At 45.4% G+C, this 14794-nt stretch overlaps 1 protein-coding gene across 16 annotated transcripts in view; it reads right to left on the bottom strand.

The window, feature by feature from the left end:
• Positions 1 to 8336, bottom strand: part of arid1b (AT-rich interaction domain 1B) — a 620676-nt gene extending 612340 nt beyond the window's left edge. For 8 of the 16 annotated variants that reach the window (XM_087991455.1, XM_087991461.1, XM_087991456.1 and 5 more), the window contains exon 1: positions 6610 to 8336. In XM_087991455.1, coding sequence (XP_087847581.1) covers positions 6610 to 7977 — 1368 coding nt within the window. In that variant the 5' untranslated portion in view covers positions 7978 to 8336. The remainder of the gene's footprint in view (positions 1 to 6609) is intronic. The other 8 variants (XM_043696151.2, XM_087991458.1, XM_087991467.1 and 5 more) reach the window with 2 other exon arrangements.
• Positions 8337 to 14794: the final 6458 nt, after the last annotated feature.

Below are 14794 nucleotides of genomic sequence, written 5' to 3'. Positions count from 1 at the left end.
GAGAGAGAGCGCGCGCGGGCGAGAGAGAGAGAGAGAGAGGCGGGGGAGAGAGAGAGAGAGCGCGCGCGGGCGAGAGAGAGAGAGAGCGCGCGCGGGGCGAGAGAGAGAGAGAGAGCAGCGCAGCGGGGCGAGAGAGAGAGAGAGCGCGCGCGGGCGAGAGAGAGAGAGAGCGCGCGCGGGCGAGAGAGAGAGAGAGCGCGCGCGGGCGAGAGAGAGAGAGAGCGCGCGCGGGCGAGAGAGAGAGAGAGCGCAGCGCGGGCGAGAGAGAGAGAGAGCGCGCGCGGGCGAGAGAGAGAGAGAGCGCGCGCGGGCGAGAGAGAGAGCGAGCCGCGCGCGGGCGAGAGAGGAGCGCGCGCGGGCGAGTGAGAGAGAGCGCGCGCGGGCGAAGAGAGAGCGCGCGCTGCGGGCGAGAGAGAGAGCGCGCGCGCGGGCGAGAGAGAGAGCGCGCGCGGGCGAGAGAGAGCAGCGCGCGGGCGAGAGAGAGAGCGCGCGGGCGGAGAGAGAGAGCGCTGCGGGCGAGAGAGAGCGCGCGCGGGCGAGAGAGAGCGCGCGCGGGCGAGAGAGAGCGCGCGCGGGCGAGAGAGAGCGCGCGCGGGCGAGAGAGAGCGCGCGCGGGCGAGAGAGCGAGAGAGCGCGCGCGGGCGAGAGAGAGCGCGCTGCAGGGCGAGAGAGAGCGCGCGCGGGCGAGAGAGAGCGCGAGCGGGCGAGGAGAGAGAGCGCGCGCGGGCGAGAGAGAGCGCGCGCGGGCGAGAGAGCGAGAGAGCGGCGCGCGGGCGAGAGAGCGAGAGAGGACGCGCGCGGGCGAGAGAGCGAGAGAGCGCGCGCGGGCGAGAGAGAGCGAGAGAGCGCGCGCGGGCGAGAGAGAGAGAGAGAGCGCGCGCGGGGTGAGAGAGAGAGAGAGAGCGCACGCGGGGTGAGAGAGAGAGAGAGAGCGCACGCGGGCGAGAGAGAGAGAGAGAGCGCGCGCGCGGGCGAGAGAGAGAGAGAGAGAGCGCGCGCGGGCGAGAGGAGAGAGAGAGAGAGAGCGCACGCGGGCGAGAGAGAGAGAGAGAGAGCGCGCGCGGGAGCGAGAGAGAGAGAGAGAGAGCGCGCGCAGCGCGGGCGAGAGAGAGCTGCGCGCGGGCGAGAGAGAGAGAGAGAGAGCGCGCGCGGGCGAGAGAGAGAGAGAGAGAGAGCGCGCGGGCGAGAGAGAGAGAGAGAGCGCGCGCGGGCGAGAGAGAGAGAGAGAGAGCGCGCGCGGGCGAGAGAGAGAGAGAGAGCGCGCGCGGGCGAGAGAGAGAGAGAGAGCGCGCGCGGGCGGGAGAGAGAGAGCGCGCGCGGGCGGGAGAGAGAGAGAGCGCGCGCGGGCGGGAGAGAGAGAGAGCGCGCGAGCAGGCAACAGCGCGAGAGCGCGACAGAGAGACAGACAGCACAGTGGCTCAATGGTTAGCACTGCACAAGGGATCCAGGTTCAATTTCAGCCTTAAGCAACTGCCTATGTGGAGTTTGCAATTTTTCCCGTATCTGTGTACATTTCACTAGATGCTCAGTTTCCTCCCAGTCCAAATATGTGCAGATTAGGTGGACTGGCCATGCTAAATTTCCCCAGCGTTTTCAGAGATTTGTAAACTAGGTGGATTAACAGTGGGAAATGCGGGTTACAAGGATAAGAGTGGGGTGCCAGGTCTGGGTGGGTTGTTCTTCAGGTCAGCACAAGACTCAAATGGCCACACTATAAAGATTTGACGCTTCTATTCTACAACAGAGACAGGGACAGGGACAGAGACAGAGAGACCAGGACAGGCACTGTGTTTTCATTCCTGATCTCCCATAACTGCCTCACCTCTCATTTAAATATTGTATCTATACAAAGTTGGATACAGTTTTCTCCTTTAAAAAAATGTTTTAACTCTCACTTTATTCTTTTCAGTTTGCATCTGAAAAAGCAGCCAGTTCCCAGAGAGCAGAAAGCAAATCAGATGGAGCAATATTGTGTTTCTCCCAATTCATGCTTCGCTTTTATACAATTATCAAAGCCACTTTCTAAGCTGGTAGAAATTCGTATATAGAATGAAAACCAACTCAGATCTATCATTTAATATAAAAAAAACACAGCTACCATGTAATTTGTGCAAGAAAATGTTCACGATATAACCGGCCATCAAGACCTTTTTACGGAAATTTAACAACTATCATGGCACAATGAAGCAAAAACTGCCATGAAATGAAATCATTTCACAACTTACCCATTAACTGTCCTGTTTATGATTTTACCCTTGATCATTATAGGAACATATGATTCTGAGGTTAGCCCCTCTTTCAAGTGACCATTATTCATATGAGAGTTGGAACACAAAGTATTAACAGCTTAGTCTACTACAGTCATAACAGTGGTTCTTTCAGTCTTATAAAATATGTTCTTCACACAAGAGTATCAGCAGAGCATGATTTATACAAAAGGTCTATTTCTAAAATTATTTTTCATGCTTATCCCTCCAGAAATAGCACTTTTAGTTTGAATTAACATCCCTATGTGAAAGGGGTAACAGGAGAGCTACCCCAAGAGCACACCAATCTATCAAACTTACCAGTCTCATGGCACAATACCATCTCTGCAACTAAAAATATTTATTCCATTGCATACTCTCATCAACTTTGCCAAAGCTCACTGCAAAGAATAACAGTGCATTTGATTCTTCCTCCCTAAAAAGACAGTTATTGATATAGGTCATCCGGCATTCAATTATCTGAACAAGATCACAAGGTTCTGATGCTTGGCTAACTGTGTTATCCGGCATTCAATTATCTGAACAAAGTACTCCCAACCCGTGTCGTTCGGATAATCAAGGTTCCTCTGTATGTAGTGTCACTACTTCAAACCAAAAACCAATTTTGTTCAAACATGACTAGTATGTTAACTCTCCTTTTGATTACTCCCCAAAAATTCTAAAGTTTATCCTTGATACAAGATCCAGCCACTTCTCTGCACCAAAATCATGGAGACAAATATTAAAATAAATTCACTGAACAACAGTTCCACAAAGTTGTGCATTTATTGAATAATAATGGCGCAGGAATATTTGGATAGGCATAGGAAAAATGGGCATTACATCGAAGATAATAGAAACTGGGGTAGTAATCAACATTAAGCCTAAAGGTTGAGCACCATCTCGCAGGGATCACAGAAGTTCCAATGACTGCAGATACATTATGGTAAAAGACATACTGCTCTGACGCAGAGTGGTCTGGATGGGGAAAATAGCAACTGTGTACTTTTCATGTCATACTCACTTTCAAAGACGACAGTAAATGTAAATAATTTATACAAAGCTCAATTTCTAAAAATTAAATTGCAGCCCAACCAAGAAGCCTGCTGGCATTCCAATGCACAAAGCCAAGGGTAAAGGGATGTAGGCTTGTGGCTATTACACAGCATTCTTTGAAACATGGCCACACAGCCGGGCAAAAGCTAAACACGAGGGAAAAAAAATGCTTTGGTACAGCTCCAACAATTACAGATTACACACTGTCCTAAGATGTTTGGGGTCCCAAAACCATATAAATTTATATCCCAGGAGAGTTATGCTCACTATTTCCATTTGTAGATGTACCAGAGGGGAGGAAAAGCAGCATTTTAGCATGATAATTTAAAAGATAAGTTAAACCTGGTCTTTTTCATACTCCACCTAGTGGCCACCATAAACGTATGATAACTAAAATATCCAGTTGTAGGTTTGGTTCAAAAATATATTACACTCAGGTAGTGTCCAAGGGAAGAGAGGAATGAGGTAGGTCGGTTGGTTGTTTAAACTGGCCATAATCAGGCATAGGACCTTAATTATAGCCAATGTATACTCCATGGAAAGAAACTCCATAATTACTAAGCAAAAATCTATCCCATCTATTATGCTCAGTCTCAGGGTGACTTAGCACTTAACTTTTAAATAAGGAATATGCTGCAATAACCTTAAATCACAAGTGAAGTCTAAAATCAAAGGATTAACTCAGAAGCCTCATATACAAAGAGATTTCTTCCAATACCTTAAAATGTTAACAGCTCAATTAAGTTTGTGACAATGACACTGAAAATTTATTTTTGCCCTAAATAGAACCTGCAAACCAAGTAACATGGATACCAATAATATCCAAAAGGAATCAAAAAGCAGCAAACTCAATATTTGATGTGTGATTGGCAAGATATTTCTAGGCCTCTACTCAGTTCTTGCAAATAGAAGCTTGCCTTCACCCTAGCCCACAGAAACAATGGGATTCACTTGGCTCAATTGGCTGCCTGACAGGTCTACAAAGCACAGTAACACCAAGAGAGTGGATTCAATTCCCACACCGGTTGAGATCACAAAGGAATCTCTCTCTCAATCGTTGAGATATGGTTACCCTCAGGTTAAACCACCATTCGTCTCTCTCTAATGAGACCAACCCCTATAGTCCACAAGGACTACAGTGACTTTATCACAAACTGCTATAAGAACACCAAATGATAGATGATTTATACATACTAGAAAATCAAACTCAATATTCATTTGATCAAGATACTAATGACAAATCCAAGACTTTTCCAATTAACTGTTTACTCACGTATCAATACTTCTTTAGGCACAGGACCATAGCTACAAATAATCTTTTCAAGCACGGTTTCAGTTGGCAACGATTAATAATTTGTAATTAAATTGATATTATAAATAATCATTTTCATGAGACTATAGTGAAATCCTAGTGATAGATTTAAAAACAAGTTGAAGTTACAAACAAGTGCACAAGTTATAAACTTACGGCTTGAACTGTTTTCAAATAGATCACATTCATTTTACCCAAGCATGTTACACAAACTGTTTACTACTTCTGATCAACTGCATTGTGGAATTATTAAAATCCAAATCACTTGTCCTAAGATGAGCACATTTCAAGCTTCAATTCAATGAGCTTCAATTTTAAAAAAGCATATTTCTGCCTCCTATAAGAGAGCAACTTGTGTAGCGTATGTTTCCAGGCACCAGCAACTCTTCAATGCCTGCACTGAACTGCACAATTTATATCCAGAGCCAGTACAAATTGCAAAGTTTCATGAACTATTAAGGAAGCACTCACACCCCAATACAATTCTGTCCGACAGCAGCAACCAAACGCTGACTAATTTTCAGCTCTTTCAGCAACAAAACTGAAGCCATTCACTTTTTTTGATAAGCAACCTGTTCAGTGATGTTAATAAAACACTTCTGGACCAGGGAGCACGGGAGCCTGTGCCTCCTGGTTCAGAGGCAGATACACTACCACCATTACATAAAAGCCTTCACACCTTCATTTATCAACCCTGCTACAACTACTACCAAATCATTGACATGGAATCAAACTTGTGTGTCTATATGGTTGTACAATATCATTTACCATGAGCAATCATAAAAAAGGAAATGTAGTTCATAACAAGATTAAAGTTCTAGTATTTTACATTACTATAATTGGCATGGAATCAAAAGCAGTAACATTTATGGTATTTTACAATCGTAAATTGCTCTTTATGCAGTAAGTTTTGGGCAATATTTACGAAGCAGTTAATTTTTTTTAAATGAACTGGACTACAATAGCCCTTTGTATAGATTTCACTTAATAGATATTTTTATAAAGTAAGAAATTGCCTTAATTTACTTAATTCATCCAATAGTTTATCCCTCGATTACCCAGAAAAGGATTTGAACCATATTTAATATCTACTACCGTTTCATTATAAACATTAGTAATTTAAATTAATGACTGATTTTACTAAATATGCACAAGCTGGTTATTCCAGAATATTTTAATATTTTTCAACAACTTGTTACTAAACAAGTGTTTTACGTGCCTTACTTAAAACGGTTTATTGAATCAAGTACGCTTTTTTAAAAAATGGAAATTTTGAATATTTATTTTTTTAAAATGCATCTGGAATGTTGACAGAAATGAAAGGTGAAGCAGTTGTTAGTTCTTTCAATTATCCATGGGCTATGTAAATTGTGGATTCTTAGGAAATGTGCAGTGTGGGCTTGTGATTGCGATGTTCAGCAACTTGTATTTACATCAGCACTGATAAATGCCCAGTGGTGAGTGTGAGAACCAATCAGATGGCAGATTAGATGTCAACTCGGAGGCAGCTGTCTGGAGACTCGATTCCAGGCCTTTTACCTCCATAATTCAAATTGCAAACCTTGCAAAAGGTGAAGAGATTCGAGTACGAGCTGAACGGAGCTACCAGCGTTCAGACACCATCAAACAAAAAATCAACAAATGGGTGGGGTCAAAAAAACATACCAGATAGCAGTTTAAATTAACGAAAGAAAACCTAACTGATTTATTTAGTCTAGAAGTAATCTAATTGGAAGTTATCAGTTCAGTGCACAAATCCGCACAGCGGACACCCATCATTAGGGGCAGAAGGCACAAACTCTCTGCATACGGCGAATCCCAAGAAAAAGAGTCGCTAAAACTCTCTCCTTGCCAGTAAGAAGTGATAGGAAAGGTAGCGCGGCCTAGGTCCCTGACCAGCACTTCAACGGCTCTCTCTCTAATGTCTTCACATCGCACAACGCCAGCTCTGCTCTCACTCCGGGATGAAAGACACCAACACACAGGCCGCTTTACCTGTGTCCTGCCTAGAGGCTGCGCCGAGCTGCCAGGGCTCATGGCTGGGTGGCTGCGGGCTTGTCCTGCCGCTGCTCCACCGCCGCCGCCGCCGCCACCACCTCCTCCTCCTCCTCCTCCGCCTCCCCAGGCTTGGCTGCTCCCTATTCCGTACTGACTGCTCATGTCGTTCCCTTTCAGCGAGGACTGCGAAGGACCAGGATTACTGTAGTCCGAAAAGCCATATCCCCTCATGGGGCTGGGGGAGGTCAGAAGCTGGTTGAGGGTTGGTGTGGCCCCCGAATGCTGGTTTTGGCTCGAGTAGCGCTGAAATGCCCCGGCCAGAGGCGGCTGTTGCTTGCCGTGATGGTGATGATGGTGGCCGCTGTTGGTGGCCCCACCGGATCCCATATTGTTGGCCCTGGGCGAGTTCATCAAGCTGTAGCCAGGGCCACTGTAGGCCGGCCTGTAGCCCGAGTAATGGTTGTAGTTGTTTGAATAGCTGTCGTGAGAGTTGTGTAGCGGGCTGGCGCTTAACTCCAAGCTGCTGGAAGGATGAAGCCCAAGCCCCGGGCTTTGTTGTCCGCCATGTTGATCGAAGTAGGGTCCGGGACCGGGGCCTGTTCCTGCCGCCGCCCGGTAATAATGATTATAATCGGGGAGGCCAGGAGCCGGCTCCGTTTGGGTATTGGAGCCCGCAGCTGCCGGGTGCTCATATCGCTGATCACCCATTTTGAGCATTTGGTCGTCGGCCTTGTTGTTTCCCTGGCTGTCAGCGGTTAACAAGATGTTGTCTTTACCACCACCACCGCCTCCATGTTGAGTCTCTACCCCGCCGCCTCCTTCTCCTTGGTGATGGGGAGGAAGCAACAACTCAGCGCCGGTGGGTTTCAGTTTGTGATTAGAAATTATCCCCGCCTCACTGGCGGCCGAAGATGAGGAGGAGGCGGTGGACGCCGAGGAAGGCGAGGCCGAGGCGGGTTCTTTGTGCGTTGGCTCAGGGTTGGGGTTGGACGAGGCCGACCCCGAGCCTCCAGCAGTGCCGCTGCCGCCGCCGCCGCCGCTGTTGTTGTTAGCCGGACCGGGGCCAGGCCCCGAGGAGTTGGCCATGTTGAGCTCGCCGTGGTGGTGCTGCTGCTGGTGGGGAAGGTGGAGGTGATGGTGGTGGTGGTGATGGTGGTGGCGAGGATGGTGATGATGATCAACGCTGTTCAGGCTCAAGCCGCCGCCACTGGGATCTCCGCCGTCACCGCCGAGTCCTCCTCCCGGAGCCGCCGCCGCCGGTTTTCCGTTGTTGATACTGTCTGGGTCGCGGCTGCTCAGGCCGGGGCTACTACCGTTGCTGCTACTGTTGGCCGGAGCTGCTGCTACTTGAGCGGCCATGATCATCTCTCAGAAAATCAGTCAGAGAGCAGGGAGAGACAGACACGTCTGCTTCTTCTCTTCCTTTTACACCCGATCATTAAATATTATTAAAAGGGGAAAAAAAACTTGTCCTCCTCCAGTTTGAAAGCAAAAGAAAAATAGGCTCACACTTTCTTTTGTTGCATGGTGATTATAATAATATATTAAATTCTTTTTTCTATTCCTCTTTTTTAAATAGGTAGAAAAGTTTCTCCAGATCTGTTTTAAAAATCAAACTTTCCTTTCCTCTCTAACCCGGATATGGGTAAATACATGTCTAGCTGAGCCTCTGGCCCAGCATGGCATGAGGACTCCAACAACTATTATCCATTCCTCTGATTACTGCACATCAACACGAAAACACGGGCTGGAGCCTATATCTCTCACTTACTCCACAATCTAATGTACTGGCCTTTAAAATGATGTTTTACTTTCTATCTCGTTTAAAAACATGAGTTCTAATTTCCTAACCTGTTAATATTTATAACACCATAAAATTGTACAGAGCGTTTTTGTATATTTTAAGTCATTGCAATTTTCAACTTTTAATATGGCAATCCTATTTATTTGTCCAAAGAATAACAAATTTATCCCTTATAATTATCTTATGTTGCTATTTATTTTAATTTGTAAAAATAATTTGTGTTAAATGTATTTTAATGTTGAAATATTATAAAATTGACCCATCAAACAAAATGCTCTTGTTATCAACTAATTCAAAACTAGTTTCCCATTTTAAAAAGCATCATTGTCTTCATATGGTAGTTGATTACCTACCTAACCTATTTTATTTTGAAAACAATCGAATAGGTTTATTACATACTCTCAATACTTGTTGCAAGTAACATTAGTAAAATATTGTTTTAGACCAATTTCTTTTTATTATTTCATTTCCAAGCATGACCTGTGTCTCCTTTCATGGTGTGCCATAATGATCCAGTCCAGTTCTTGCCTCTCTCCTTGCCCCGGGTTCAATCTATTTCTCTCTAGCCTCAGAGTTAGACATAATCACAGGATCACTGGATCCTTACGCTATTAACTTATACACATCACCCAGCATCCGAATCAAAACTCAGCCAGCAAAAAAAATTCCTACAAAAACCACTTATCCCCGACTTGTGTGGCAACTCACATCTGAGGATGAGGATTAAGAAAAATCAAGGAAAAATAGCACGGACTATTTTCTCTAATGTGTCCTTTCCTTCAGTGTAATGAACAACATTCCTAGGTTGAAGCATTCTCTACTCTGCTCAGTGCCTATTTGCTGTTCCTATACACTCCCTCTGGAGGGCTTTTTACATTGAAAACAAATTTGAAAATGCATTATTTTTAATCTGAAAATGGTTGGTGTTATTTATTTCCATTTGGTGTATTCAGATACTGAATCCCATTTCAGAAGTTTTCACTGAGATCCTATCAGTTTTTTTCATTTACCTAATGAAAGGGAGTTGCTTGCAATTGCTTCACACGCATCAATAGTTGTCAGTAAATTCGAACTGACGTCAGCCCTGTGTAAAAGATATGTCCCTTTTGTTCTTCGTTTTCCCAATTTGTAATCAAACAATTCAGGCGTTTGCAAAAGAAACACTTATTGCAATTTTTTTAAGTTTGCAATAATGACCCAGCGAGCTTTTGTACGAAATAAAATAGATGTAGCAGTCTTTTTGATCTTTATGTCTCTCAGCGTCAGTTGGGTTCAGTTATGCCGGAAGGTTAGTTGCAAATCCTGGCTGATCTGAAATTCGATCAACAGAGGCAAAGGGCAAAGAAAAGGCATTTCAATTCAAATCGATGGATTGATGACGCGCACAAATGTTTCATACACATTATTCTAAATAAGGTGCGCAGTGATTTCATTGAATTTAAACAAATAATGAAATTAACAACAAGACGGGTAGTATCTTTTCGGAGGGAGGAAACTAATCCCTTCAAACAACCACATTATGGTTTGCTGTGTACTTCTGGCTGCAGCGCGGAAGTAATTGCTTAGACAGCACAATTTAACTTCTAAAGATCATAAAAATAAAATAACATCTTCTTGTATCGGACTCTCCAATGCAATTTAAAGCTGAATACATTTAAATCATACATTATTTACAGTCAATAATCATTAACATCTTCTGTCCCTCGCTGATATGAGGCATTTAAAGAGATTCTCGTTACTCCGACAGCTTGCAAGTTGTCATTGCTCATACTGCTATACAAAAAACAGCCTTTTGCTACAGAATACATTTCAGGAAGTATAAAACAACAAACAAACAATTTCTTCCATGTCCATGACATTTTTGTAAAAACAAAATTAATAATGTCAAAAGGTCAAAGAATGAAAGAAAAAATCCATTGTAAATTGGAATATCTCTATATTTTGGCAGATTTCTTCTTAATATATCAACTTTTTCATAAATTTGTATAACATTTTTAACTGTTGCTTACTGGAAGTCTATAACACTTTAGGCATATTAAAATATCCTAAGACATACCGTAGGGGTGTTATCAGTCAAAATTTGGCATCAAGAAACATAAGGTGATAATAGGGATGGTAACTAAAAGTTTTATCAGTGATAGGTTTTAAGAAACACCTTGAAGTGGAAAAAGAGCAAAAGGATAAATCTATTTAGCAGGGTCTTTAAGACCTGTAATGACAGTCATAGAAATGTATAGCATGGAAACAAACCCTTCAGATCCAACTCGCCCATGTCGACTAGTTTTCCTAATCCAATCTAGTCTCATTTGCCAGCACTTGGCCCGTATCCCTGTAAACCCTTCCTATTCATATACCCATCCAGATGCCTTTTAAATGCTATAATTGTACCAGCCTCCATTACTTCCTTTGGCAGGTCATTCTATACACACATCACCCTCTGCATGAAAAAGTTGCTCCTTAGGTCTCTTTTATACCTTTCCCCTCTCACCGTGAACCTATGCCCTCTAGTTCTGTACTCCCCCACCCCAGGGAAAAGATTTTGTCTATTCATCCTATCTATGCCCCTCATGATTTTATAAACCTCTGTAAAGTCACCCTTCAGTCTCCAATACTCCAGAGAAAACAGCCCCAGCCGATTCAGCCTCTCCCTATAGCTCAAATCCTCCAACTCGGCAACATCCTTAAAAATCTCCTCTAAACCTTTTCAAGTTTCAAAACGTCCTTCTAATAGAAAGGAGATCAGAATTGCATGCAATATTCCAACAGTAGCCTATCCAGTGCCCTGTACAACTGCAACATGACCTCCCAACTCCTATACTCAATGCTCTGACCATTAAAGGAAAACACCAAATGCCTTTTTCACTATCCTATCTACCTGCAATTCTACTTTCAAGGGACAATAAACCTGCACTCCAAGGTCTTTTTGTTCAGCAACACTCATGAGGACCTTACCATGAAGTATATAAGTTTTTCCAAAGTGCAGCATCTCACATTAATCTAAATTAAACTCCATCTGCCACTCCTCAGCCCATTGGCCCATCTGATCAAGAGGCGAAAGTGAGGACCACAGATGCTGGAAATTAAAGTCAAGATTAGAGTGGTGCTGGAAATGCACAGCAGGTCAGGCAGCATCTGAGGAGCAGGAAAATCGATGTTTCAGGTAGGAGCCCTTCATCAGGAATGAGGCTGGAAGCCTCTGGGGTGGAGAGATAAATGGGAGGGTGTGGGGCTGCGGAGAACATAACTGGGAGTTCAATAGGTGGATGGAGGTGGGGATAAAGGTGAGAGGTCAGAGAGGAGGGTGGAGCGGATAAGTGAGAAGGAAGATTGACATGTGGGATAGGTCATAAAGATGCGGCTGAGCCGGAAGTTTCGAACATTGGAAAGGTGGGGGGGAAGGGAAATGAGGAAACTGGTGAAGTCCACATTGATGCCCTGGGATTGAAGATGAGACGTTCTTCCTCCAGGTGCAGATGGTGAGGGAATGGCAGTAGAGGAGGCCCAAGATCTGCATGTCCTCAGCAGAGTGGGAGGGGGAGTTGAAATGTTCGGCCACGGGGTAGTGGGGTTGATTGGTGCAGGTGTCAAAGAGGTGTTCCCTGAAGCGCTCTCCGAGAAGGTATCCAGTCTCCCCAATGTAAAGGAAACCGCATCGGGAGCAACGGATGCAATAAATGACATTTATGGAAGTGCAGATGAAACTTTAATGGATGTGGAAGGCTTCTTTGGGGCCTTGGATGGAAGTGAGGGGGAAGGTGTGGGCGTAGGTTTTGCAATTCCTGCGTTGGCAGGGGAAGGTGCCAGGAGGGGAGGGTGGATTGTTGGGGAGCGTGGATCTGACCAGGTAGTCACGGAGGGAACAGTCTTTGCGGAAAGCGGATAGGGGTAGGGAGGAAAATATATCCCTGGTGGTGAAGTCTGTTTGTAGGTGGTGGAAATGCTGGTGGATGATGCAGTTTATGCAGAGGTTGGTAGGGTGGAAGGTGAGCACCAGGGGGGTTCTGTCCTTGTTGCGGTTAGAGGGGTAGGGTTTGATGTCAGAGGTGCGGGACATGGATGAGATGCATTGGAGGGCATCTTCAACCACATGGGTGGGGAAATTACGGCCATCTGATCAAGATCACATTGTAATCTGAGGTAATCTTCTTCGCTGTCCACTACAATTCTATCTCTGAACAGGTTGGTTCAACAGTATGATTAGAACATACCTATAGGGCCTTGGGCAGCTAAAGGCATTTCTGTCAATATGCAGTTGATGTAGTATATATGGACTTCAGAAAGGCTTTTGACAAGATCCTATGTAGGCAACTGATGAAACAGGTAAATACATGGGATTTAGAGCAAATTGCGACCGATCCGAATTTGGCTTATGGTAGGAGACAGAGGATAGTGGGAGAAGGCTATTTGTGTGACTGGAGGCCAGTGTACAGTGCAGCACCAGGGAGTTCGGGGCGGGGAGGTGTTGTCGGTTAGCTCAGTTGACTATATAGCTAGCTTGTAATGCAGAATGATGACAACAGTATTGGTTGAATTCCTAAATTGGCTGAGGTTACCATGAAAGTCTCTCCTTCTCAACATCTCCCCTCGCCTGAGGTGAGATGACCCACAGGTTAAACCACCATCTCTCTCGAAACACTCCTGTGGACTGATAGAGCTTTTGAGAGTTTACCTTACCACAGAGATCAGTGCAGGTTCCCCCTTATTGTTCATGATATATATGGGAAAATGTGGGCGGGTGGTAAGTAAGTTTGTGGATGACATGAGGTGGCTGGGTGATTGACAATGAGGAAGAAGATCTTAGGTTACAAGAAGATATAGACAGATTGGTCAGATTGGCAGTCCAGTGGCAGATGGAATTTTACCCCGATAAATGTGAGGTGATGCACTTTAAAAGAGGTAAGAACACAAGGGAGTGTTCATGAATGGCAGGATACTAGGAGGTTCAGAGAAACAGAAGAATTTTGGGATGCTTGTCCACAGATCCCTGAAGTGGCAGGTCAAATTAATAGGGTACTTAAGAAGGCATGTGAGATACTTGTCTTATCGGTCATGACATAAATTATAAGAGTTTAGATCAGAGTGGTGCTGGAAAAGCACAGGAGGTCAGGCAGCATCCGAGGAGCAGGAAAATTGATGTTTCAGGCAAAAGCCCTTCATCAGGAATAGAGGCAGGAAGCCTCCAAGGTGGAGAGATAAATGGTGGTGGTGGGGGGGTGGGGAGGTGGTGGGAGCTGGGGAGAAGGTAGCAAGGAGTACAATAGGTGAATGTCATTTATTGTATCCGTTGCTCCCAATGCGGTTTCCTCTACATTGGGGAGACTGGACGCCTCTCGCAGATTGCTTCAGGGAACATCTCTGGGACACCCGCACCAATCAACCACATTCACCCCATGGCCCAACATTTCAACTCCCCCTCCCACTCTGCCGAGGACATGCAGGTCCTGGGCCTCCTTCACCGCCGCTCCCTCACCACCCGATGCCTGGAAGAAGAACGCCTCATCTTCCGCCTCGGAACACTTCAACCCCAGGGCACCAATGTGGGCTTCACCAGTTTCCTCATTTCCCCTCCCCCTACCTTACCCCAGTTCCAACCTTCCAGCTCAGCACAGTCCTCATGACCTGTCCTACCTGCCAATCTCCCTTCCCACATATCCGCTCTACCCTCCCCTCTGACCATCCCCACTCCCATTCACCTATTGTACTCTTTGCTACCTTCTCCCCAGTCCCCCCATTTATCTCTGCACCCTGGAGGCTTCCTGCCTCTATTCCTGATGAAGGGGTTTTGCCCAAAATGTTGATTTTCCTGTTCCTCGGATGCTGCCTGACCTGCTGTGCTTTTCCAGCACCACTCTGATCTAAACTCTGTTTTCCAGCATCTGCAGTCTTCACTTTTGCCTATAAATTATAAGAGCAAGGAGGTTATGTTGGAGCTGTATAGGAGTTCAGTTAGAAGGAGACCAGACATTGGAGTGCTGTGTGCATTTCTGGTCTCCAAACCATCAGAAGGATACGATTGCAATGGAGGGGATGCAACGGAGTTACTCTTGGATGGTGCCTGGGATAGAGCATTTTAGTTCTGATGACAGTCTGGATAAGATGGGGTTGCTTTCTTCAGAGCAGAGAAGGATGAGAGAGGATTTGATTGAGGTTTAGAAGATTATGATATGCATGGGCAGAATGGATAGAAAACAGCTGTTCTCTTTAGTTGAAGGATCAATGCAAGGGGGAATAATTTTCAGGTGAAAAATAGGAGGTTTAGAGGAGATTGAAGGAAACAGATTTTCAAACATGAGATGGTGGGAATCTGAATGTACTGCCTTGGCAGGTAGTAGAGGCAGGGGATCTCACAACCTTTAAAAAGTACTTGGATGAGCATTT

The sequence above is a fragment of the Chiloscyllium plagiosum genome, unplaced genomic scaffold (genome assembly GCF_037043375.1).
Source record: "Chiloscyllium plagiosum isolate Xiang-an unplaced genomic scaffold, Cpla_swu_hap1 HiC_scaffold_10, whole genome shotgun sequence".
Classification (NCBI taxonomy): Eukaryota; Metazoa; Chordata; class Chondrichthyes; order Orectolobiformes; family Hemiscylliidae; genus Chiloscyllium; species Chiloscyllium plagiosum.
Note: the sequence above shows the minus strand (reverse complement) of the source record. Positions and strands in the feature narration are given on the sequence as shown.